The following is a 24,796-nucleotide window of genomic DNA, read 5'->3' as shown; positions in this document are numbered from 1 at the left end:
CCAATCTATCCTCTAGGTCCAAAATATTACAAACATCTTCAAGGGCTTGTCCAAGGACTTGTACCCATATCTCTGAAGGATTTGTTTAAAGGGTGTTATTTCTTTATGAAAGGTGAGGTTAGAGCTCCTTCAAACTCTATTCCTCCCTCTGAGACTGCTTTTCCTGGACTTTTCTTAAACATCTTTAATACTTGTGTAGTTTCCTTTATCACCCCTGAACCCTTGCAGCGAGTGACACAGCCTAGACTATTAATTAATAATCGTAGCTTCTTTTTACAGCCTAAATTATTTTAATAATTGTAGCTTCTAGTTACACAGCCTAGATTATTCCAATGAATAATCGTAGCTTCTTACACAGCCTAGATTATTCCAATAATAGTCGTAGCTTCTATTTACAGCCTAAATTATTTCAATAATTGTAGCTTCTAGTTACACAGCCTAGATTATTCCAATGAATAATCGTAGCTTCTTACACAGCCTAGATTATTTCAATGAATAACCATAGCTTCTATTTACAGCCTAAATTATTTCAATAATTGTAGCTTCTTTTTACTATGAGCTCTTTTGTGAAGCCTCTACCCTCTGGAGGTCAGCAGGCTTTGGTTAACCAAAAAAAAAAGAGAGAAAAAGAAAAAAAAAATAGAACTGCTCTCTGTAGAGTCAGCTGTGTGCACACCAATGTTCACAATACCTGGGGCTCTTTACCAATATTCCCCCTTTCGCATTCTCCACCAAAATGTTGTACCAAATAAAAGCAAGCAGGATCTTATGAGGGGGATAAGGCAAAAAGCCACATTTATTGTAAAGATAATAAAAAAATAAAGAAAAGATAGAAGCAAACAACGTTGTTTAACTACTTATTCCTAACACTACTTAACCCTTATACACTTGTATGTATATTATATATATATATAACCATTCATTCATACATCCATTCACTCAAGTTCTGTGTATAGTTACCAGCCTGGAAGTTGCTTGTGACAGAATACTGGCCAGGTACTCTGTACACAAGTGATGGTAGTGGGGAGCGAAGTCCTGATCAGATGCGCATCTGAAGCTCCTGGTAGGCTGGCAGCAGAACCTTGGACTCTGATTCCATAGTTTTTTAGTCCAGTTCTTATAGGAATTTCTTCCTATGCCAGTCTATGGAAATTGCTGTATCATGCTGATGTCTCCAGGGTGGCTGCCAGGTGCTCATCAGTGATCTCATCGGGTGGACCTCCAGTTTCTCCACTTGACACCTTTTGGTTGCACTGGCACCTGACGCCTTCTTCAGCCCTTTGTTGCTGTATTCTCAGGCTGGCACCTCTCAGAGCCATTCATTCATCATCCAAGCACTCTCTCATACATTCATACAGTATTTTGTATAATAATAAAAGTTGTAGTTACAGAAAGTTTCTGGGTGGTATTGCTTAAAACATTCTCTGACTGCTAAGTAAAGTTAACAATGTTTTAAAGAGAACAGGCCTCAATTAAGTAACAATGGCCTTAGTCAATTACAGGGCTTGGCTCCCATAGCAGAGTTAATGGCTAGACAATGCATTGTTACAATGTATCTCTGCAATGTCAATTTCAAGCAGCCCCTTGCACAAGCTTGAGCATGCCCTGGAGCACAGAGGGGGGGGCTGTTTCTGGTTACATAGGATTATGTTTTTAACAGTTCTAAGTTATATTACCTAATACATTATTTTCTAAAGGGGGCAATAATAATAATAAATCTAAACATTTAACAATCTTAACAAATAATAATAATAATAAGAAGAAGAATTAATAATAAATCTAAACACTAAGTTGTGGGGAACAAATTATGGGGAGTCACTTCCATTTGGAGGAATCATTTTCAATACATTAATATGTTATCCCTACATACGGACAGAATGAAGCAAACGTCCTCCCCTCCCCCAGTTTGTACAGGAACATTGCTGGCTGTTCCCCTTCATCGGGGGCGAGGGAAAAGTGCACAGTTTGCCGCGTTCCTCGCTCTGGCTGAGGGGAGACGAACCTGGACCTGCCTCAGCCAGGGACATGTGCACCCTTCCCCCAGCTGTGCCCGCTGGAGCTGCTGAAGCCATGGAGAGTCACTGCAGCAGTTTGGAGCCAGGTGAGACGTGCGAGAGGGCTGTGGTAGTCCTCTCTCCCTGGGGCACGCTGAACCCTCATCCTCAGCCCCGTGCAGAGCAATGATTTAAATGAAGAAAAATGAAAATTGAATTCAGGACCCAAGCAACCTGGGTAAATCTTTGTTGCTGTATAACTGTTGCTCCAAGGCACCTAGTCATTGACCAAGACCCCACTGTGTTTAGGGCAGGTGACACCACAGTAAAAGGATGGGAGAGAGAGTAAGAGCAGGGAACAATTGAAACACATTGTCAACTAATTTCCATTTGTTTTTAATAGAAGAGCAACTTGTTAACACTGAAATACTTTATTAAATTTGCCTCATTTAGTTAGTTATTTAGGTCAAAAATGATGTAATCCTGTCCTCCGTTTGAAATGTTTGGTCTTTGCTTTGAGTCACCATTGTAAGGCAATCTCTATGTTGTTGTCAGTGTGGACAGAAATATATTCAAACTGTATTCGTGCAATAGTATAAAAACAGCAGAAACTTTTGAGATAATATATATGTACCAGTTACCACCACCCATACCTTGGAGAAATGTGAGGATTTTTCCAAGGATGAATACATAATTGCATCTATGTGCCTTTGGGGAAAGTTACTTTGTGAAACAGCATGTGTTATAAGCTCTCCCACCCTTTCCCCCGGTACATGAGATCATAAATCTTACAATAGAAGACACAGGCGGGAGATGTCCCCAAAGCTTGAAGCAGAAAGTTCATTGAATTAAAACTTCAGTCTTTACACTGTCTGAGATATGTGCTTAACAGGAAGAAAGTAAAGGGTTCTTTCAGTACCCCTCAGCCATCTCTGACACTGCATTATGGGATACTGGCCTTGGAAAGGTGAGACCCCAGGCAAGCTTATAATTTTTCTCCCATTTACTTTCTCTCTCTCTGTCTCCATTCCTTCTTCCTTCTTCCTTTCACTCCTTTCTACCTGTAGTCTGGGGGCACCACTAATAGCTATTTCGGTGCCTTTTTAGATATTCCTTTTTTCTGAGTCCTATTCTGTTCTGTCGGCTTATTATGCAGACTAAAGAGAATGATGCTGACCTCCAAGTGTATTTTTATTTATTTTGTGCAGAAGGAAGGAAATTGTCTGCTTGGTGATTTTTTTTTTTCCTGTTTTGTAATTTTATAAATGGCCTTTCAGAATACAAATAACATGTATAGGAGAAATGTGTATAAACAAACTAGAAGATTTACCCAGCATTGCTCAGGTCCTTAACACAATATTTGTTTTTCTTCATTTAAATCGTTGCTCTGGAGTAGGGCTGGAGAGGAAGGGTTCAGTTTGCAAGCTGCCCTGGGGAGAGGACTACCCCAGCCTTCTCTCACTGCAGCAGCTTGGGGTCTGGTGAGAAGCACCTGTCCATCACTGCTGCAGCAGGCACAGCCAGTGGAAAGGGTGCAAGTTGGGGCAGGTGCAAGTTGGTTGGGGCAGGTGCAAGTTGATCTGCCTCCTGCACTCCTCAGCTAGAGTGAGGGATGCAGAATACGCTGCACTTTCCCTGTGCTTTATGAGGAAGGGGAAAAGCCGGCAATGTTCCCATATGAATTGGCAGGTAGGGGAGCTCATTATAAAGGGCACCCCCGTATGGGGGGACGCCGTTAGCCAGACCCTCTTACCTGCCTGGTGATTCTGTCTCTCTTCTATATGGTTTTATTTGTCCCTGTACAACTTGACTGGGGAAGCTTCAGCCCCCCCCCCCCCCACCACCTCTTTTAAAGAGCACCAAAAGATGGGAAGCTTAAATCCAGGACAGAGAGGTTACATTCGCAAGCCATCTGCTTTCATCTGCCTACTGATTCTGTCTCTTTTCTGAATGGTTCGATGAGAAGCAATCCCATTCCAGGCACATCACATTTTCCTGCCACAACCCAACCTTGTTTTAAGTTAGAAGAGGAGGAAGCTAACTCCAAATTTGATGGTACTCATTCTTATTGTTTAGTAATTCTTGAACAGAGGGCTAGGTGGACAGACAAATATAGAGAAGATATCAGGTTATATGTGTATTTACTGAAAAAAGGGTCTGTTCAGGTTTATCTGTTATTCAGATTGCCCATATCTTCCTATTATAATACCAGTTTCCAGTTGCTTATAATTTTCACAAACTTTACATGTTTGGGTTGAAAACTTCCAATCTGTTTGAAAAATTTCATCCAAAATATTTCTACAGTTTGCAACCGAGATTGGGGAAAATGAGTTATTCTGCCGATGTTAAAAATATATTCTATAAATCTTGTATTTGGACCCATACACTGAGCTCAAGGTTTGGAACAGTGACTTGGAATTTTGTAGATTGGTGGCCTTTGTCATCCCTTTGAAAATCCATTCAAATTTGTCAGTTATTAGCTTTTCAAAAATTGCAGTTCATATATGCTCAGTGCAAATTTAGCTGCAGCGTCTCAGCTAAAAACTAAAAAAAGATTATGTGCACTCAGTATTCTCCAGCCCAGGCCTAATTCATTTGTAGGCCTGGTCTTCTACAGGCTAGGGCCAGGTAACAAATTAGAGCAGCAAGACCATCTCTCCTGTGCTCTCAGTGCCTCTCCTGTGGACACGAAGCCAGTGAGAAGGAGCCTGCCTGATTCAAATGCATGAGGGACAAGGGACGGGTTGTGAGTTGTGGCAAGGGAGACTAGAACTGACTAGTGCAGGCTGGGGCAGGAGAGAAGAAAATCGGGAGGAAGGAAACCTAGAGTTAGCTAACCAAGTTAGGGTTGCAAACTCTCTGGGATTGGCCAGCCGTCTCCTGGAAATAACTATGGAAAGCAATTCTGCCGATTTTAATAGGCTATTTTAAAGAAAATGACATTGTCATGGGAAGGGGGTGGAATCTCCAGGTGTAACTTCAGCCAGAGTTGGCAACCCTAAGCTAAGGAGACTAGGAGCCAAAAGTGGTGAAACTGGCTGGACAAGAAGATGGGACTGGCCAGGTGAAGAGAATGGGACTGGGATGAGGAAATGAGTGGGAAAGACAGGGATGTGCAATGACAAGCTGGTGGGCACAAGCTAGAAGGGATCAATTGGGGTGGGAGGACTCTGCCCATTGGAACAACCTCCTCATCTGAGCCTAGAATGGAACCCAGCATTCCAGTGTCTCACCATGCCACTGAGGTTAGCAAATATAGGTAAGTTTATGAGGAAATTGATAATTCTGTATTCAGAGTAGGGATGTTTAATTTCACGGAATTTTCATTGACTATTTGAGTAGTCGATAAGAAGGAGGTGGGGCACTTGCTGCATTTCAAAAGCAGAAGTGCAGTAGTCAGAACCGACATGAACTGAGACTGCTTCAGTCCCTGCTCATGCCATTTTTCCCCCTGTGCCTCTGCCTCCCCGGCCTCCCACACAGACAGTGCTGGGGGAAACCTGCTTTTAAGTGACTAGTGGAGTCACTACTTGACTCGACTTATCAGATAGTCGACTATTCACTTATGTCCCTAATTCAGAGCAGGGATTGAATAGCATGCAGCAAATAAGTCCTGGATCACACACTGAATGATGAGAAGAAAATAACATATTGAATAGCAGCTCCTTAATTGAGCACCATCCACCATATACACTGAATGAGGCAGGGATGCTGTGTTGTGTGGTCATGTAATTAGGCTATATCATAATGCATATCCACATGTATATGAATTAAGATTTCACAGGCTTGCAGTGTAACCTTTATGGTCTATAGGAAAAGACAGTACTGCAGAGGCTGCTATCCCCTCATTTCTACAGTGGCTGTTTGCTAAGTGTGTCTCTGCAGATGCTGAATCTCTCTCTGCAGATGCGTAGTTGAGGGAACACTGAAAATCTCAAGAGCAGATGTACACTTAATAGGAACTTGCATCAACTACTGGTCCAGTGCATATTTTGTCAGGAACTTACGTAACTGTTTCCTAGACAGTCAAGGAAGGTTGGAAATAGGCAGATGCGGCCCGTGCGTATAGGCCAACTAGGCCGTCACCTAGGGTGCTGTAATGACGACGTCATGCCATTGAGGGCTGTGGAGGTGTGGGCACCAATCGCGCATTCTGCCTGGGGCACGGGGGTGCCGATCGCACATTTCGCCTGGGGTGCCAGCTGCTGGCAGCCTGCCTTGGGCCGCCCCCTGGAAATAGGGAATCCTGTATTCCGATTTTGACTGTGGAAAGGTGATTGGTTGTAAACAATAGAGCCAAGCACATGCCCGCCTCCCGCCCAGCTCTCCCAGCCCCTGTCTGCTCCTGCACCCTCCCACCCTTCCAGACATCCCATCCTCAACCTCCTCCTGCATCTCCCTGCCAGCCAGACCTCCGCTCCCAGCCCACTCCATCACCCTATCTCCCACTCAAACCCTCACCCCATCCCTATCCAACTCCCTGGCAACCCTTTCCCACACATTGAACCCTCATTTTGGCCTTACCCCAGAGTGTAGCGGGGGGGGCCACCAAATCAACTAACCCTGGAACCCCAAAAGAGTTAATCTGGCCTGTGGAAAGCCCTGAAGCTTGGTACTTCATGCCTCCTCTCTTCTCCCTCTCCTACCATGGGGCTGGAGCACCAGGGGAATGAGTTATCTCAGTTGGTAGCCACTTCAGTGAGGGTTTTGGAGTTTTGTTTTTGGGGGGGTTGCCTCTCCCCTGTGTGGCCCCTGACTGATTTTTCTGTAGATCAGTTGTCCCCGACCCAAATATTGGTGCCCTATGATAATTCAGATGGTTTAACCATACATTTCCATAGGACTGCTACTTTTTACAATTAAGATGCATTACTTTTCTACTTTTACTTGAGTAGTTTTCCAGAAGGATACTTTGATTTTTACTTAATTACATTTTTTTTCAAAGTAGCAGTACTTTTACTCAAGTAACTTTTGTGGGTACTTTTTCCACCACTGGTGGAGATGCTCCCAATTTCGAAATAAACTACACAATTGACCACTCAATTGGAATAGCTTATTTTGAGTTAAGTTCTGCTGTGTAGACACACCCTTACAGAAATATTTAGTATCATGAGCTTTCATGGCTAAAGCCCACTTCATCAGATAAGTTGTACAATGGAATTACACCATCCAATTACAGAAACATACTGCAGAATTGGAATTCATCTACAAAATTGGGATTGAATAAAGACATGAACTGATTAGTGCATTACAAAGCCTATCTCCCATGCCTTTAATATCAGCATTTTCATATCAAAAGCTATGAATGGGAGACACGCAGCCCTCTTAATTAGCTTCATTAACATGGGCCCTACAATTGACAGGTACTTTTTTTCCTGATATATCTTGCTTTCTGTTATTTCCACTCTTAACTCATCTGAGGTGGGTTTACCCATGAAAGTGCATCATTCTATGTTTTTGTTTTGTTTTGTTTAGTATAAAGTACCACAGGACTACTTGTTTTAAAGAAATATATGTATTTTTCTAGACTCTGGAATTTCTTCTTCAAAATCACACAGGCAATATTCAGTCTTGGACCAGTGACATGTGTAAGGTCTAGGGATGCCAGGTGTCTGGTTTTGAACCGGACAGTCCAGTATTTGAGCTTTCTGTTCGGGAAACAAATTGAAAAAATATATATAAGAAAATATAAATGTCCGGTATTTTCTAAATAAGATGTAATGTAGATTGTGATGTAATGTCAAGTGTGTCTGGTATTTTTGTTGAAACCATCTGGCAACCCTAGTTGTTACACCTTGGTTCGGTGATGTGATGGGAGCCTCAAGGGTTAAAGCCGACTACCCAGTGAAAACTACTGGATGATGGTGAAACAAATGATTTTTATTAAGTGGTCAAAACCAGCAATTAACAAGTAGGTGTTTAAACTAGCAATTGCTCAGTACTTTTACAGCATAGAAAAGCTTGGGCACAATTATACCCAACTGATTACAATTCTTTGATTACAATTTGCTTATATCAAATCACTATCCCTAATTCGCCTAAGGCAACGTAGCATACAAACGAAAAATACAAAAAACAAAGCCAAAATAATGATAATAAAAGAACCACCCACAGCCAATCCCTCCAATGTCACTTTAGGACAGCTGGTGGAGTTAGTCATTGATTTTTTACTGTTACAAGTTGACAACTCAAAGGTTTTTCTTCTAACACTAATACCTGGGCTAAAGCTTAACCCTTTCGCATAGCACAAAATCACACTATCTATTCAATACAATTAATATGACTTACTTATACTTCACAGGATTATAGGATATAATTAATACAGCTTAACTATTAACTAAACCACCAATTAATAAATTTAAGCAATACTTACAAATCCTGCAACGATAACAACATAAAGACACACTAGAACTCGGAGCATGCTCAGGACTCGTGCACCCCTATATTTGACTCAAAGGGTGGGGAGGCAGCCTCAGGGTGATCCTTTAGCCGGGCAAAAAAAAGACACGTGCCCTCAATACACAGAACCTCCGTCGAACAAAGGGGTAGAGGGTCTTTTATACAAAAATTCGGTGTCTGATGCCATGCTAGGGTCTGCATTTGGCAGGGCCTGATAGGCTAGTGATGAGGTGGTATGACAATACTGCCCTATAGGAATTTTCGTGATGTATGCGTGATCCCCTCGTGGACAGGACCAGATGGGGCATAGTTAGTGTGAGACAAGTGTGTTTTATTACCCTATGTTTGCTTTTTCCCTTGCCCCTAAGACTGGTCAAGCTACGGTCAAATGAGGCTTATCTGTAAATTCAGCTAGGCGTTATCTATTTTCTTGGTGCCTTTGAGTTCCAGGATGCCTATAAGGTCAAATTCCATTCACAAAAACTGCATTGTGCTGCCCATGCTCCTCTGAGTATCTGGGTTTTGTGTGAGGGGCGTTGTGTGGCAGGATGGGCTATACGCGAAGGCCGTGGATAGAAAAAGCCTGCTTTACAACACTAGTAAGGTCTGATATCTTGCAAATGTTCAGCGCTATTAGGAATGTTGTTGTTTTTTGATAATTAGTATTATTTCCAATTATTGTTTTGTTATAGTGCCCACATGTGCTTTCCAGGAAGAAATAGTAGATTTTACACAGTTCTACCAGCTACAGTAATAGATAATTAATAAAAATTCTGTTGTACTTCAATTATTAAACCCTGTTTCTGTGTGTTATATATGAAAGCCTACAGTTGAATTTTCAGCAAAAAAATAGATACCCTGTATGGTTTATCGTTTTTAATATTTGAATATAAGAAATTTGAGAAATATTATTTATTTGAATTGCAGGAAAGTGGATTTCCTCCAAAATAAAAAGAAAACAAACTCTAACTGTTACAATGCAAAATGCAAACGGATAGTTGTTTAGGAGCCATATTATTGAGATGGCCAATTTGAAAGCTTTGTATGAGGGGCCTCGTGGCTTCATGCAGGCCGATGGGTCTGCCTGTGCAGAACAGCTTTCAGAATCAGGGCTTTTGAGTGGATGCCGGAGCAACCCTGAGGTTCTTTGACTCTTTGAGCAACTGGCATGTGCTGTGCGGCTGACTCACTTGATTTATAGCAGTGGAGTACATCATGTTGTAGGAACCCTCAGGGATCATCCGTGTATGAGAGAGCCATGTGGGGGGTGTAGTGAACCACATGGCCTCAGACACTAACAAGTTTCTTATCCATTTAATAATAAAATAATTTTACAATTTGAATCTGACCTAATTGGATGTCAGTGCTCGCCAGGTGGTGTGTATAGGCTAAAAAGACTAATAAAAATATAAAGATCTTGAAAAGCATCATGAACCCAAAATAAGCTGCAGCTCATTATTTGAATGTTTGCATATTTTGTCTGGGATTATGAGCTGGTAAATTTACAGGGCTAGAATCCACCCCAGAGTGGATTGGGCAGGCTTATGAGTTAAATGCTCAAAAGCTGTATGTAGCAGTGATAAAGTTAACCTAAACCAGAGAGATGAGTTACAGGCAGCATGTGGTGTTATTGAAAAGCTCTAGGGCATCTGAAGCCTTTCTGTGGTAAAACAAAACAACTGTTTGGTTTGGGTTGATACATGCATTGTTTAGTTTCTTTCTTTGTTAGTATTCCTGCCTTTCTTGTTACTTTTGGAAGCCTAATTCTGTTTTTTCTGTTCCCATGAATAGTTAGCCCATACTTTTGGTCAACTCGCAATGAGAAAAAGGGGAGGGATACTAAGACCTACAACAGTAAATAGTAATTCAGGAGACCACAGTGGGAATTTTCATCCACTATAACACAGTGTTTATCTGTATTGAATTTAGCTGACAATATGTAACTCGCTCTGATAAATCACCAGTGCTAAATATGCAAAAATGTTTCCATATCATTTTACAAACCGAAAATAAAAAGCACCATCATTATACTGACAATAAACAAACCATGATTTGTAATATTTACAATCATAGCATGCAGAGCCCCCTACAGTGTAATTCTACATCAGTTTATATTTTTCTTTGATTATTGCTGTGTTCAGTTATAGAATGTTATAGCATATACAGTTTACCAAATGTACCAAAAATTAGCAATTTAAGTCAGTCTATACTTGTCTATCATTTTCACTTCTGTTGTGATTGGCTGGCAGTCAGGAGCTGGCATTACGCAATTGGCTTTGATATGAAATTACAAAAACAGGAGCAGATCTCTGTATTTGTACTCCATGACTGTAGCACATGCAGCTGAACAGAGCAGAAAAACAAAGCTCATCTTTACACAAGGATTCAAGTGAGATCTTTCTCACAGATGTTTCCATCTCAAAGAAGTATATCTTATCTGACCTTTCTAGTGTACAAGTTTCACCTCTTGGTGCCTTAGGAATTTTTTGTCTTGGTGAATATAATAATTGCCCTAAGAAGAGATTTCTAACATGGATGACTATGACAATTTCAGATGGAAGGACTAATGTAATACATGGATCTTAAACTCGATGGTTTTGAAGGGATTAAAACACAAGTATAATAAGAAGCAAAGCCAGCCCGAAAAAGGAGTAAGAAAACAGATGCAAAAGGAAAATGATTTTGTTTTTATCCAGGAATAGTGAAACTGAAAACTATATGAAAGACATTTACACTGGCAACAGAAATCATGAAAAATCAAAGGGATTTGTATTCCACTGAAATATTTGTACAGGCTATGCAAAAGCTAGCTTCCTGTGGACAAGCGCAATATATAGATTGATTGTCAAGCTGCATGGAATCCTTTTGGGAGGGCTGCATCCTCCTAATGGTAGATCAGATATCTTTATGTATATATTTAAAATATATAAATTAAGGCTCAGCACAAGAAAGGTTAACCTAGTTGATTTTTTTAACTGTGAAATATTGCTAGTGAAGATCAGATTTTTTTCATCTGTATGTTTAACTACAGGTTTTTTTGCTTCCCCCAAATGTAGTTTACAAGATGCTGGAATTGGATTTATCCTTGTCATAGATCGAAGGCAAGACAAATGGACCTCTGTGAAAGCCTCCATACTGCGAATAGCGGTGAGTTCTTCTGTTAAGGACTTTATGGCAGTCTTTCGAGGCTGAACCCATCTATATATTAAATGCAGTAAGCATTTTTCTATTCCCAAATTGCACCATATAGCTTTTTGTTAGACACATTCTAACTGTTCTTATGACTTAACCCATCAAGACCCAGTGGCATAGGTATGCAGTATTCTTACAGTGTAGTCTGTGTGGTTTCATCCCTGCTAAGTTTCAAATGGTAGAAAGCTAGTATTGCTGAGCCATATTCACTGCACTGATCAAACAAGCTTTGCTGGCTTTTTTTAAATAAGGATAATGATTTGAAAAATGCCCCTATAAGTTTAAATTGAAACCATCATGGTATTTGTTTAAATATCTGAAACTCCAGTTACAAAAGTACATTTCTAGGAAGAAGTTACGTGATTTAATATTTCAAAAGATGGACACTACATATTTTTAAAATCTGCTAATAATGGTTCCATAGCTTTAAAACAGGCTTAGAAGAAGATGCCTATAGAACGTGTTTTTGATGGTTTTGGCATGTTTTTCATAGCTTTTTAAAAAAAACTACCTAAGCTTACCTAACATACCTTTCCATTTATAATTTTTAAATATTAATATATATACATGATTTTTAGACAATGAAAGTTATTTTAGTATATAAGTTCCAAAAGAGAAGCATGTCTAAATGAATGAATACTCACATATTTACTTATCAGGTACTATTCATAACCTTTGCCTTTCTTATTTTAGCCTATTTTGTCATGTTGTATTTCAGAATATTTACCATTAAGTGCAAAGCCACAGAGCTTGTAACCTGTTTCTGTATATGGCTTCTACTTCTGGGAGGTAAAAGCAAGTCAGAATCAAAGCTGCATTTGTTCTCTTGGCATTGCTGCTTTGCTCTTATAGCATTGCCACAAGGAACCTTGTCTTTTATAGAGTGGCAATTCGTTTGTTTTAAACAGATTTGATAATCTGCTATTACCATAATAGGACTTGGAATTTTCTGGGCATTAAAATATGTTTAATAAATTATTGAAAATGCTGGAAAAAAATGAATCCTGATAGTACTTCATGAAAATTAAAGATTGAGCCTTGAGAAGATTCCAGTACTGAGAACTGAAAAGAGCTGAGTTGGAGTGATAGGGGGTGATTAAAGAAATAGGATTCACTCTCTGGTAGTTTAGAAACTCCTCCCAAAAATTCAGCTTTTCTGCTTGCTATAAAATCACAGTTGGTTGTAAAATTGCCTTTGTTGATTTTTTGGTAATCATAATAAAGTTTAAAGTTTGAGGTAAGCTCTAATGGTGTGGTTTTAAGCACCAGCTACGTATAAAGCAGTGGTCACCAACCAATCAGGATCTATTGGTAGAGAAAGGCAGAGCAGGGGGTCTCCAAGTGCTGTCTGCAGACACTACTCCTGCAGCCCCCATTGATCAGTAATGGGGAACTGTGGACAGTAGAAGCTGTGGGCTCAGGGCCTGTAACTGAGGGGCAGCACATACAGCCATTACTGTACATGCCAGCTGCTTTTAGGAGTGGTGCAAAGCCAAGGCATAGGCCTGTCTTAACCTCACTGATCCACCACCATCAATTAAAGGGTGCCCAGCCAAAGCCTGCTTCCTGAAGCTCTGTCCCAGCCCTAAACTCCCCTTCTACACCCAACCTCCTGCCCCAGATGAGTTCCCTTGCACCCAAACTCCTTCCCAGAGCTTGCACCCGAAACCCCTCCTGGACCCCAATCCCCTGCCCTGGGATAAGACTGGAGACCCTCCCGTACTCCAATTTGGGCTGGAACAGGGGTTCAAGAACTGCATTCATGGATATTTGTTTGTTTGGAATTATTTCTATACACAAATTTTGTTCGCGGTCCACAGGTTAATTTAATGATGGAACAAAATAAACTTAATGACACAATGAAATTGTTTCAGATGCAGATACTCTGCATTAGCAGTGACAAACAAAGAGCTAATGCCCCATTCCCAGCTGGTGTGCCTTTCACAGCTCTATCTGGGGATTAGTTCTTCCCAGTGAGATGTCCCCTTACTTCTCTTAGCTCCTGATGTGATCTGTCATGCTCTCTAGGAGTCAGTGTTTCCTCTTCATGGCTTGACCCTCCAGTTAGAACACTTTGCAGTTTTCCCTTCAAGGGTAACACAGTCTCACCAGACCAGCCACTGTCCTAAAGGCTGGAAGGAGAACCTAAGTCTACCTCCTACTCTGGGTTCCAACCCAGGCACCCTACTCCATGGATCAGTATTGCCCGTAAAGGTGTTAATATCTGATGCTGATGGTTACTGGAATTGCAGTGAATCGGGTAATATGTCCATGTACCATTCCTGTCTAGTGGGTGGCATTTTAATTGTTCCATTGTGTTCTAGTTCCTCTGCTGCTAATAGTTAATGGAGATTTATTAAGAAGTGAGATGTGCTTTTAGATCAGCAATGGGCAACCTAAGCTAATGAGTGGGCTGCATGAATGCCCCTCCTTCATCTCAGTGGGCAGCAAGATTGTTGTAACCAAGACGATCTCCCAAGATAGGGTAGTTCTGCTAACTGCACTGGCGTACCTAGAGTTCGTGGCGTGTGCTGATTGAACCGTATCAGTACTTTGGATGCAGAGGGAGCATAGGGCTTTTACAGTCAACATTGCATGCAATCAGAATGCACCTCACTTCATGTGCCCTTGCTTTACATGTGTGTTACTGTAATAATACCAATACAAAAATAAATGACCCTGACAGAAACCAGCAAAAATTGGCAATCCTGTGCATGAGCAATGGTAAACAAAATATTTTACGGACAGCACAAAGAACTCTGATGGGCCACGTGTGGCCCACCGATGTTTTGGATGCTGCAACATCTGTGCATGGTGCCGATGTGACATTACAAATACAGGCAGTCCCCGGGTTACGTACAAGATAGGGACTGTAGGTTTGTTCTTAAGTTGAATCTGTATGTAAGTCGGAACTGGCGTCCAGATTCAGCCGCTGCTGAAACTGATCAGTTTCAACAGCGGCTGAATCTGGACGCCAGTTCCGACTTACATACAGATTCAACTTAAGAACCCCAGGCATCCCCAAGTCAGCTGCTGCTGAAACTGATCAGCGGCTGATTCCAGGAAGCCCGGGGCAGGGGCTTCCTGTAGTCAGCCACTGGTCAGTTTCAGCAGCGGCTGACTTGGGGACGCCTGGGGCAGAGCAGCTGGGGTGCTGCCGGGTTGGTCCAGTAGCGCCAAGAGCGGCGCTACGGGACCAACCGTCAGTGTCCCAGCTGCTGTACCACATGCGTCCGGAGCAAAGCCGCGGAGCACGGGGGCAGCGGGACAGCCCAGACGCGCCGTGGCTGTCCTGCTGCCTGCGTGCTCTGCGGCTTTGCTCTGCTTTGCTCCCTGTCTCCCTGGTCTGCAGACCAGGGGGACGGGGAGCAAAGCGGCGGAACACGCGGGCAGCGGACAGCCCAGACGCGTCTGGGCTGTCCGCTGCCCGCGTGCTCCGCCGCTTTGCTTCCTCTCCCTGGTCTGCTGGAGACCAGGGAGACGGGCCCCGTTGGTAACTGCGGATCCGACATAAGTCGGATCCGCGTAACTCGGGGACTGCCTGTAGTGTACACCCTAGTGACAACAATAAAGTCCTAGACTGTGAGCTGTTTGGGACAGAGTTTTGTGTAGAAAGGAAGTACTGTGGTGTTGTGGGTATTATCACTGCATGAATAATAATAGCCTGGGTGGTCAAGGATTAGTTAATGCCACGTAAAAGAGAATTTACCATAACTTTCCCCTACATGTTGTAGGAATCTTTGTCATTTTTTTTTCATTTCCTGACCTAGAAATCCATAGCATAGCCTGCTCCAACAGTAAAAAGTTGATATTTTTCTATGATTTTGCCCCCTTCTCTTACACTGTGAAGAATTAGACACTTGCACAATAATGAACATTAAAACGTAAAATGTGACATTAATAAACACACCAAGTTCATCTATGGAGGGGTTGTGCTTAAGAGTTGTCAAGGAGCAGTATTAAAAAGGCACTGTGCATTTTGTTATGTCTGCTTAGTACATGGTGGGCTTCATAACAAACTTGCTCCTTGATTGTAGCAAAATTGGGTATTTTCTGTCCTTTCTTCTATGCTCATCGTAAAGATGACAAAGTTAAAATGTGTTCTACAAATGTCCTTTGTCATGTTCTTGTCTCTGCATGTCACCAGGACTTTCTGAAAAAGGCATAAAAAGAATACAGTTATCTAGATAGCGATGATAAGCTCAGATAAAGAGGGGCATCAGGCATCTGTCCAGTATTGTTTACTGTAGCAGTTCTCCAATTTTACCATTTGACACAGAAAGGTCTTCATATTCTCTCAACTATTAGCTCTCAAGTGATGCCCTCCCTGCTGTGCAAGGTGTCGTTTACAAGAGAGAAAAGCTGTGGATGGCTAGGGGAACTGGAGGCAAGTGGAGATGAATGAATGTGTAGGCAAAAGTAGAATTGCAGAGATCTTGCACTTAGTGCAGTAGGAGAGGGGAAACTACTCCACACTTTTGAGTATAGAGTAACTTAGGGTAATGATCCTGATAGCATTTTCTAAAGTAGACTGATTGGAGGGGAGCATAAGTTTATACACTTTTCCTTTATATATTTACTTTGGATCAATAATGATAAAAAAGAGACAAATTTCAGTTCAGATTAATGATTAACAAGTTTGACATTCATGTAAGTATATGGCATTAATTGCTCTGCACAGTATAATTCATCATTCAAACACTTCACAGTGAAAGGAGCAAAATAGTTAAATCCTAATTCCAACAGAGGGGCGAGTTTTTACAAGTTTCAATTATAGGCCTTTTTCAGTTTTTATTCAGTGAAGCATTTATGTAGCTCTTCTTTGCTACAATTAGCACATGGTTTAGCACTGGTTCCACATGGTTTAAAGATACATTTATAGCAGTGTTTCTCAATGAGTGGTACGAGTACCCCTAGGGGTACATGAGAGAAGTCTGGGGGGTACGTCAACACAACTGAAATTTGGAGAAAACTGAATTTTTGTGTTAAGTTTTACAGCACTTTATTTTTGTACTTTTTACATCCAAAAATTTCATCACCCGCCCAGTTACGATTAAGTTATTTAAACAAATGTGTTGCATAGAAAAAAAATTTGTGTCTGAAAACTATAGGTACTGGGGGTACTTTATAATTTTTTAAAGGGGTACTTTATACAAAAAAAGGTTGACACACACTGATTTATAGAACCCAGTGTTACAGAATGTAACGTGACAAACCTGTTTAATGATACTTGCAGGCATCTTTCCCAGGAAACCTGCAGCTAGTCCTTGTTCTGCGCCCAACAGGATTTATCCACCGAACTCTCTCAGACCTCGCTTTCAAATTCAACAGAGATGAATTTAAAATGAAGGTACCAGTAAGTATTTCTTTGCCTCAACTATGCTGGCGGTGACCTATTAAGGTACTTAATCCAGACAGTGTGCATATTAGCAAATTTTTTAAAATTGCTTACATGTTACTTTAACAAGTTGCTAATATTCCCTTCTTGAGAATGGTACTCAAGTGGGTGATGGTATTGCAACTATAAGCTTTCTTGAAACAGAATATTTAGATCCATTTCAGTCTGGCTATAGGCTGGGTTTTGGAACTGAAACTGCCTCAGTCGCCCTGGTAGACAACCTACACTGGGAGATAGACAGGAGGAGTCTCTTGGACCTCTCAGCGGCTTTTGATACCATTGACCATGGTATCCTTCCGAATGCCTGGCAGAGTTGGGTATTGGAGGCACTGTTCTGCAGTGGTTCCAGTCTTACCTTTGGGATGCTTTCAGAAGGTGGAGCTAGTGGTGATTGTGCTATGGGGTCCCGCAAGGTTCTGTCTTGTCCCCTATGCTGTTTAACATCTACATAAAGCTGCTGGAAGAGGTCGTAAGGAGGATGGTGACATCGATATGCAGATGACACCCAACTCTATTTCCCTCCTGACATCAGAACCAGGTGTGGCGGTAACTGATCTAAACCGGTGTCTGGACATGGTGATGGACTGGATGAAGTCAAATAAGCTGAAGTTGAATCCAGATAAGACTGAGGTCCTGTGGATCAGGAGGCCATCTGTTCAGGAATGTGGCATGGTACCTGTTCTAGACGGGGTTATTCTTCCCCTGAATGAACAAGTATGCAGCTTGGGAGTCCTCCTGGACCCTTTTTTAACATTTGAGAACCAGATTTCTTCGGTGGCCACGAGTGCTTTTGGGCATCTTCATCTGATCCGCCAGCTGCGACCTTTCCTGAACAAGCATGACTTGGCCACAGTGATCCATGCTCTTGTTACATCCCAACTGGATTACTGTAATGCGCTTTATGTGGGGCTGCCTCTAAAGAGTCTTCGGAAACTTCAACTGGTGCAGCTGCTGGAGTTTTAACTAATACTTGTTATATAGAGTACATTATGCAAGTGCTCTGGCAGCTGCACTGGCTTTCTGTATGTTTCCCGGCACAATTTAAGGTCTTGGTTATGACCTATAAAGCCCTAAATGGGTTGTCCAGGGTATCTGAAGGATGATCTATTCTCATATGAACCTGCCCTGGGGATTGAGATCAGCTGGGGAAGCTCTGCTCAGTGTTCCTCCACTTCTGGAGATAAGATTAATATCTACGCAGAACAGGGCCTTCTCAGCTTTTGCTCCCAGGCTGTGGAATGCTCTTCCTCGGGATATTCACATGGCTCCAACGTTAGAATTGTTTCAGCATCAGGCTAAAGCCACCCTTTTTACTTGTGCTTTTATTGGGGGGTGGAGGGGTCCAGATGTTTTTAGCAAGCTTTATGTCCCCTATGGAATCTTGTATTTTAATTTTATATATATATTTTTTTTTATTGTGTGTGAAAATATTTTTGTAAGATGGAGCAAAAATATTTAAATGAGCAAATAAATAAATAAATAAATTTGTCTGTACTGTTCCATGCTGTTGTTCTGTTCCCAAGGAGTTTTTTTTTTTTTTGTCAAATAAAAGTATTTTTAACTTGTGAGTAAACATAAAATGAGTGATCTAATATCACGCACTTAGCTAAACTCTAGAATTTTTATTAACATATGTAAATGCACAGATTTGTTATGTAAAATATAGTGTATGTACTTTTAAAAGACCATTTTGTTCATTTATATCTTTGTATTGTGTGTGTGTGTGTGTGTGTGTGTGTGTGTGTGTGTGTTTACATCGTTGAACAGCAGGAGAATGATTTCATTCCCAGCTGTTTTCAAGTTCATTACTGAATATCATTTATGTTTGCTAACACTTCTGTTTCTCCAAACTAAAACCCCTTATATGTAATGTAATTTTTAATAATACACAGCTATGGGGCCTGGGTTTGTTTCTTTTTCAACCCAGTCTTCTTTTTCTCTCCCCCTCCACCCCAAGATTATTTGTGGGAACAATTAATGAACATTTAAGTAACAACTACTTTACTGCAATCACAAAATAGTAGCCACTTAAAATTTTGGGTGAAAATGTGCAGTCTCAATTATGTTTCCCTGAAAAGTGGAACCTGAATTTTTTTACAATATAGTATCACTGGGCAATTTATTATGTGACTGAGGAATGGTCTACACTACTATGATAAATCAATGTTATTTGCACAACTTCTGTTATGTGAACAGTGTAATTGAAGTTGACATAGTTAGATCCACTTACCGCAGTGGCTACACTGCACTGTGTTGATAGCAGAGCGTTTCCCTTTGACTTTCCTTATGCTTCTCAGGGAGGTGGAGAACACAAATTGATGGGAGAGTGTTCTGCCATTGATTTAATGTGTCTTTACCAGGCCCTGATTGCATTGAAAGCAGCAGTGCCAATCTACCAGCAAGTGTAAACATACCCTTTAAGCACCTTTTTCTTTTGCACAGATGACTCTTTTTATCCTATCTATAGGGACATCCTCTGCAAATTCAAAAATGTGGGTTATATTTTGGAACTAAAGCAAACATTTAAAACTCCTGTTGCGTGCTATTGCATGCTGCATTTTGGTTCTCTCCCTTTCTCCAACATATCTTTGATGTCATTGGTATGATGTGAATTAACTGAATACCATAGCTTTAAGAAAATAGCCGTATATTGTGTGCCAAAAGCAAGACTGATGGCACTATGTTATACTGTACAAATGCCTTCCTCAAAACATACTACGTAGCATAAATAAAATGCTGGTGATTATGTCTGCATTCATTACATTTGTAATATCTTCCAGCTTAAATTAATTTTGTGTGCTGTTGTATACATGAAGGGAACAAATCCACCCTATGCTTCTTCCCTTGATTTCAATATCCTGAGTAAAGAATGTAGGATTTGTTCCAAAGTTTCTAATGTGATTCTTGTCATTGATTTGGTCATATGTGGGGCCCTACCAAATTCATGGCCTTGAAAAACGCATCACAGACCAATGAAATCTGGTCTCTCCCACCTCCCCTGTGAAATTTGGTGTTTTGTGTTTTTACCCTGTACTGTTTCACAGGAGAGACCAGCATTTCTCAAATTGGGGTCCTGACCTAAGAAGGAATTACAGGGGAGTCAGTGTTATTTTCGGGGAGTTGTAGTAATGCTACTCTTATTTCTGTGCTACCTTTAGAGGTGGGTGGCCACAGCGCGGTGGCTGTTGGCCTAGTATTCAGTTCTGAAAACAGCACTCCGCAAGTAGCAGCACACCCCAGAAGTACGGGTGACAGTACCATGCCATGCTTGCTTCTGTGCTGCTACTATAAGAGCTGGATGGCCGAGAGTAGTGGTTGCTGATTGAGGGCCCAGCTCTGCAGGCAGCAGCACAAAAGTAAGAGTGTCAATACCATACCATGCCATCCTTAATTCTGAGCTGCTACTGGCAGTGGTTCTGCCTTCAGAACTGGGCTCCCAGCCAGCAGCTGCTGCTCTCCAACTGCCCAGATCTAAAGGCAGCGCTGCTGCCAGCAGGAGCACAGAAGTTGAGTAGCAGTACTACAATAACTTTGTGACCCTGACTCATAATCAGGTTACAGCCCTGTGAAATTTCAGATTTAGATTCAGATAGCTGAAATCCATGAAATTTATGATTTTTAAGATCCTACGACTATGAAATTAACTGACTAGAATTGACTCTAGTCATATTAATTCTCTTCTTTTATGGTTGCAGATCATAATGCTGGGCTCACTAACAGAATTGCATGGTTACATTGACAAAACACAGCTAACAGAAGAACTTGGTGGCACTCTGGATTATTGCCACAACAGATGGCTCTCTCATCGCACTGTAAGTCTTAGTTGGTGTTTTTTATTTTTCACAGTTTAATGGTCTCTCCTGTTTTATACTTTTGTCCTATATAAAACACATTCTGGTTAATGCAAGCTGACATCAATTGAGTGAGGAAATGATCCCAGTGGTACTTAAGTCATCTCAATGAAATAACATAAGTAATGTGTTTGGGAGTGGTTTTCTTAGGACTTTGGAGCAAAAGAATATTATTGTTTGGGGCTGGGCTGGTAATGTTACAAGAGAGGGAAAAGGCTCAAGTTAAAAAATGGTTTAAAAAGTTATAAAAATGTGCAGAGAACACCTCTGATGTGAGTATAGATAAAATTTGTGGTTAGGAAGCTAATGGTGAAGGTGTTTTATTTACAGCTCTTGCTGACAAAATATTCTTTAAAAGAAACATTGATATCAAACTTTTAATTGTAGTCGTAAGTTTGCATTTTTCTATGGGTGTGTGTGGGTGTGTGTGTGGGTGGGTGTGTGTGTGTGTGTGTGTGTGTGTGTGTTCAGAGCATGAAATGTTTTTAATTATTTTATATTCCAAAAGGCCATAGAAAGTTTCGCCCTAATGGTTAAGCAAACAGCTCAAATGCTTCAGTCCTTTGGGACTGAATTGGCTGAAACAGAACTACCAAATGATGTGCAATCAACCAGCTCCCTACTTGCAGCACATACTGAAAAGAAGGACAAAATGAAGGTAGGTGTGTCGTATGAAAGTGCTTTTAGTTAGACTTTAATTACTACTAGCAGTAAAAATACTGTTAAAATTTGAAAGCTTTTGTAAAATACTTAATGCTTTGAGACCTTTGAAATCTTCTTAATGCTACTGTTACCTTATTTTCACTAAAGATCAACCCAGGGTTACACACACATTGCTTTTATTAAATGCTGCTGTTGAATTAAATGGAAAAGGAATTGAACCTGATCTCTCTCTCACATCCATACACTCATATTCAAACAAACCAACCCCATCTTGCTTTTGCTAAAGTTACCAGTCTGTTGCTCACATTAACTCACTGGCCAAGAGAATTAAATGCAAGGGGGAAGAGTGAGGGCTTCCCTCATTCTGGACTGATGGTTCGATCTTGATGAGACAAGCCTCGGAGATTCATGCAAGATGCCCTATCTTTTATAGGACTTTTTCTCCCATTCAAATCTATACCTTTTGCTGTGTTAGTTCTTAATCAATCAGGCGATGTCTACACTCACAGCTTCTTGCGCGAGTAATATGCAAATGAGGCTAAGCGTGGAATATCGCTGAGCCTCATTTGCATACCTAATGAGCCACCATTTTTTTCAAAAGAGGCTCTTGTGCAAGAAGGAGCATCTACACTGCCCCTTCTTGCTCAAGAAAAACCCTCTTGCTCAATGCCGTTCTTCTTGAAAAGTAATAGGTGTAATGGCACTGTGCAAGAAGGTTTTTCTTGTGCAAGAAGGGGCAGTGTAGATGCTCCTTCTTGCACAAGAGCCTCTTCTGAAAAAAATGGTGGCTCATTAGGTATGCAAATGAGGCTCGGCATATTCCACGCTTAGCCTCATTTGCATCTTACTCGCGCAAGAAGCCACAAGTGTTGACATAGGATCACTGTTTTAACATCTATTTATCTGGAAGTCATTCTTCTTTGCCAACTGACATCAGTATGTTGGTGCCTCCTTCCCAGTGTTATTTCAAGTCTGTCTTGTATGTAAAAAGGTGCTTGCTCTTAACACTCCAAGGTTATCCATAATGTCCTGCATAAGTCTACTTTGTTTTGGGCTTCAATTTGTGGTACCTTGACCCCTCTTCTCCAAATATTCAAATTCCAAACTCATTCACCCCCTCTCTCCAGGCACTACACAGTTGTTTCACACATGGGTAAAGGGATACAATTGTCCATACAAAAAAATCAATCTATCAATCTATTTCAGTACAAAGAATCATTCGTCAGATCTTCTTTATAACACAATCTATATTACAATTACATCTAAGAGCAACTGTGTGATCATGCTAAATCACAAGAATCCTTCTGATTTCTTCCTCACATACTGGGATATTACGGAGCTCAAAAGGTTACAACACTTACATTCACAGTATACTGAAACTTACATTTATATTATACTGTATTAGGTTGGAGGCTTTACTCACAGCTACCTGGCAGTATTTGAAGGTTAATACTAATCTTTATTCCTTGCACAAAATAATCCTGGAGGCTAAGAATATATAGCACATACAAAATATAATCTTATGTTTGTGTAATGGAAATTGCTGTATAACCAAAGGTGTAATAATGGGGATATTTTTATTTTAATTATTTTTTTAAAAAATCATAACAATTTGTGTGCATACACTTGAAATTATTATTAAAAAGGGGCAAACCAGTTCAGATACTATTTTTTAAATCAATAATTTGAACCAAAACTAGTCTGCCAGCAGTTTCAAAATACAACAGCAAAAATTCTCAAGGTAAGGGTGGCACCAACCAGAAGCACTGGAATTTAGAAGAAGTGACTGCTATCATGAAACTTCCAACTCAGATTTGAAAGGTTGGAACAAGCTTGGAAAACACTGAGGTTTAACATTCAATACCTTTAGTTCATTACTTGTAATCAAATGACTTTATTAAATTGTTCTCACTTTTCTTTCTATAAAGATCACTTTATCTATAGTGCTTTGCAAGATGTCTTTAGAAAGACCACTAAAAACATGTGTTGGGTTTTTTGTTGTTGTTGTTGTTGTTGTTGTTTTCTGCAGGAGGATTTGAGGTTAGCATTAAAACACGGACATGATATCCTTGAAAGTATTAGAAAGCCAATTACTGAGAACCCTGACTACAAACTCAACCAAGATCAGCTTGACAATCAAACCACGGTGGAAAGGTGAGATGGATGAATTATGGAGTATGCATTAGTTTTTACTTGCACATTTTTTTCTAGTATTTAGTTTTTATACTCACAATACCTGGCAAAGTGATTCAATGTGGCCAATATTTAGAAGGTATTAGTAGTTGATAGCTTGTCTGCTCCAAAAGCTTTGTTGAACAAAGTTCTGCGAGGTTCTGTTTTGTCTCCTTTGCTGCTTAGACTGCATGTGAGGGAGATCAGGATTCATTTGGAATTTCAGCACCAGCAGTATGCTGCTGATGTTGCTCTGTCTCAATTTCATCTGGCACAGATTAAAGATGTTAAATATCAGTTAATTTACTAGTTGATAGCCATTTGTGCATTCCTCTTTTGAAATGTACAAGAGCCCCAGCTCTTTTTTTAGAAATTGCCTGAATAAATAAATAGATTCACATTTACTCAGTTCAGTTATAGATATTAAAGCTTCTCCTCTGGTTGGGTATGTCTACACTAGCCACCCTAGTTCAGACTAGGATGGCTAATGTAGTCATTCGAACTTGCAAATGAAGCCCTGGATTTAAATATCCTACACGCAGCACGGGCTAGGTAGTTCGAACTAAAGCTCCTAATTTGAACTACCATTACTCCTCCTGCAATGAGGTAGTAACGGTAGTTCGAATTAGGAGCTTTAGTTCGAACTACCTAGCCCATGCCGCATGTAGCCGCGGGCAGGTAGTTCGAACTACCAGGCATTTAAAAATGGCGGCGCCCGGGAACATGCAAATGAAGCCCGGATATTTAAATTCTGGGCTTCATTTGCAAGTTCGAATGACATGTATATAGCATAAAGCTGCAGATTGATAGTCTCTGCATAGGAGAGAGGTATATAAAGGGTAACACAAACCAGAATTTAAGTGTGGGTATGTACCACATCAGGATCTAACCATTGCTATTAATTTTCCAAAAATGCTAACGTTCATGATGGATTTCTGTTTTACGTCAGTATTATTCAATAAACTATTGACATGCAATATCAAAAATGAGGAAAAGCTAACTAGTAGTTAGCACTGGCTCCTATCCTGCTAACAATATTGCATCCAATTCAGTGTTTCTTGAAGTGGTCTGAGAAATCACTTTGAGAAACCTGCTAATTGACCACCCCAGTTTGTTTTTACTTACCG

General features: G+C 40.7%; 1 protein-coding gene across 17 annotated transcripts in view; it reads left to right on the top strand.

Annotated features, from left to right (window-relative positions):
* MCF2L (MCF.2 cell line derived transforming sequence like) overlaps positions 1–24,796 on the top strand; it is a 248,239-nt gene that overhangs the window by 184,191 nt on the left and 39,252 nt on the right. For 15 of the 17 annotated variants that reach the window (XR_012900192.1, XR_012900105.1, XM_075917740.1 and 12 more), the window contains 5 exons: positions 11,450–11,540; positions 16,822–16,941; positions 20,679–20,795; positions 21,343–21,492; positions 23,527–23,651. Coding sequence is in view for 15 of the 17 variants with exons in the window: in XM_075917740.1 (XP_075773855.1) it covers positions 11,450–11,540; positions 16,822–16,941; positions 20,679–20,795; positions 21,343–21,492; positions 23,527–23,651 (603 nt within the window). In the remaining 2 variants the exon portion in view is untranslated. Of the gene's footprint in view, positions 1–10,704; positions 11,284–11,449; positions 11,541–16,821; positions 16,942–20,678; positions 20,796–21,342; positions 21,493–23,526; positions 23,652–24,796 lie in introns of those variants that run through there. The other 2 variants (XM_075917912.1, XM_075917179.1) reach the window with 2 other exon arrangements.

The sequence above is a fragment of the Pelodiscus sinensis genome, chromosome 1, assembly GCF_049634645.1.
Source record: "Pelodiscus sinensis isolate JC-2024 chromosome 1, ASM4963464v1, whole genome shotgun sequence".
Classification (NCBI taxonomy): domain Eukaryota; kingdom Metazoa; phylum Chordata; order Testudines; family Trionychidae; genus Pelodiscus; species Pelodiscus sinensis.
This window is presented reverse-complemented; position numbering and strand designations above follow the sequence as displayed.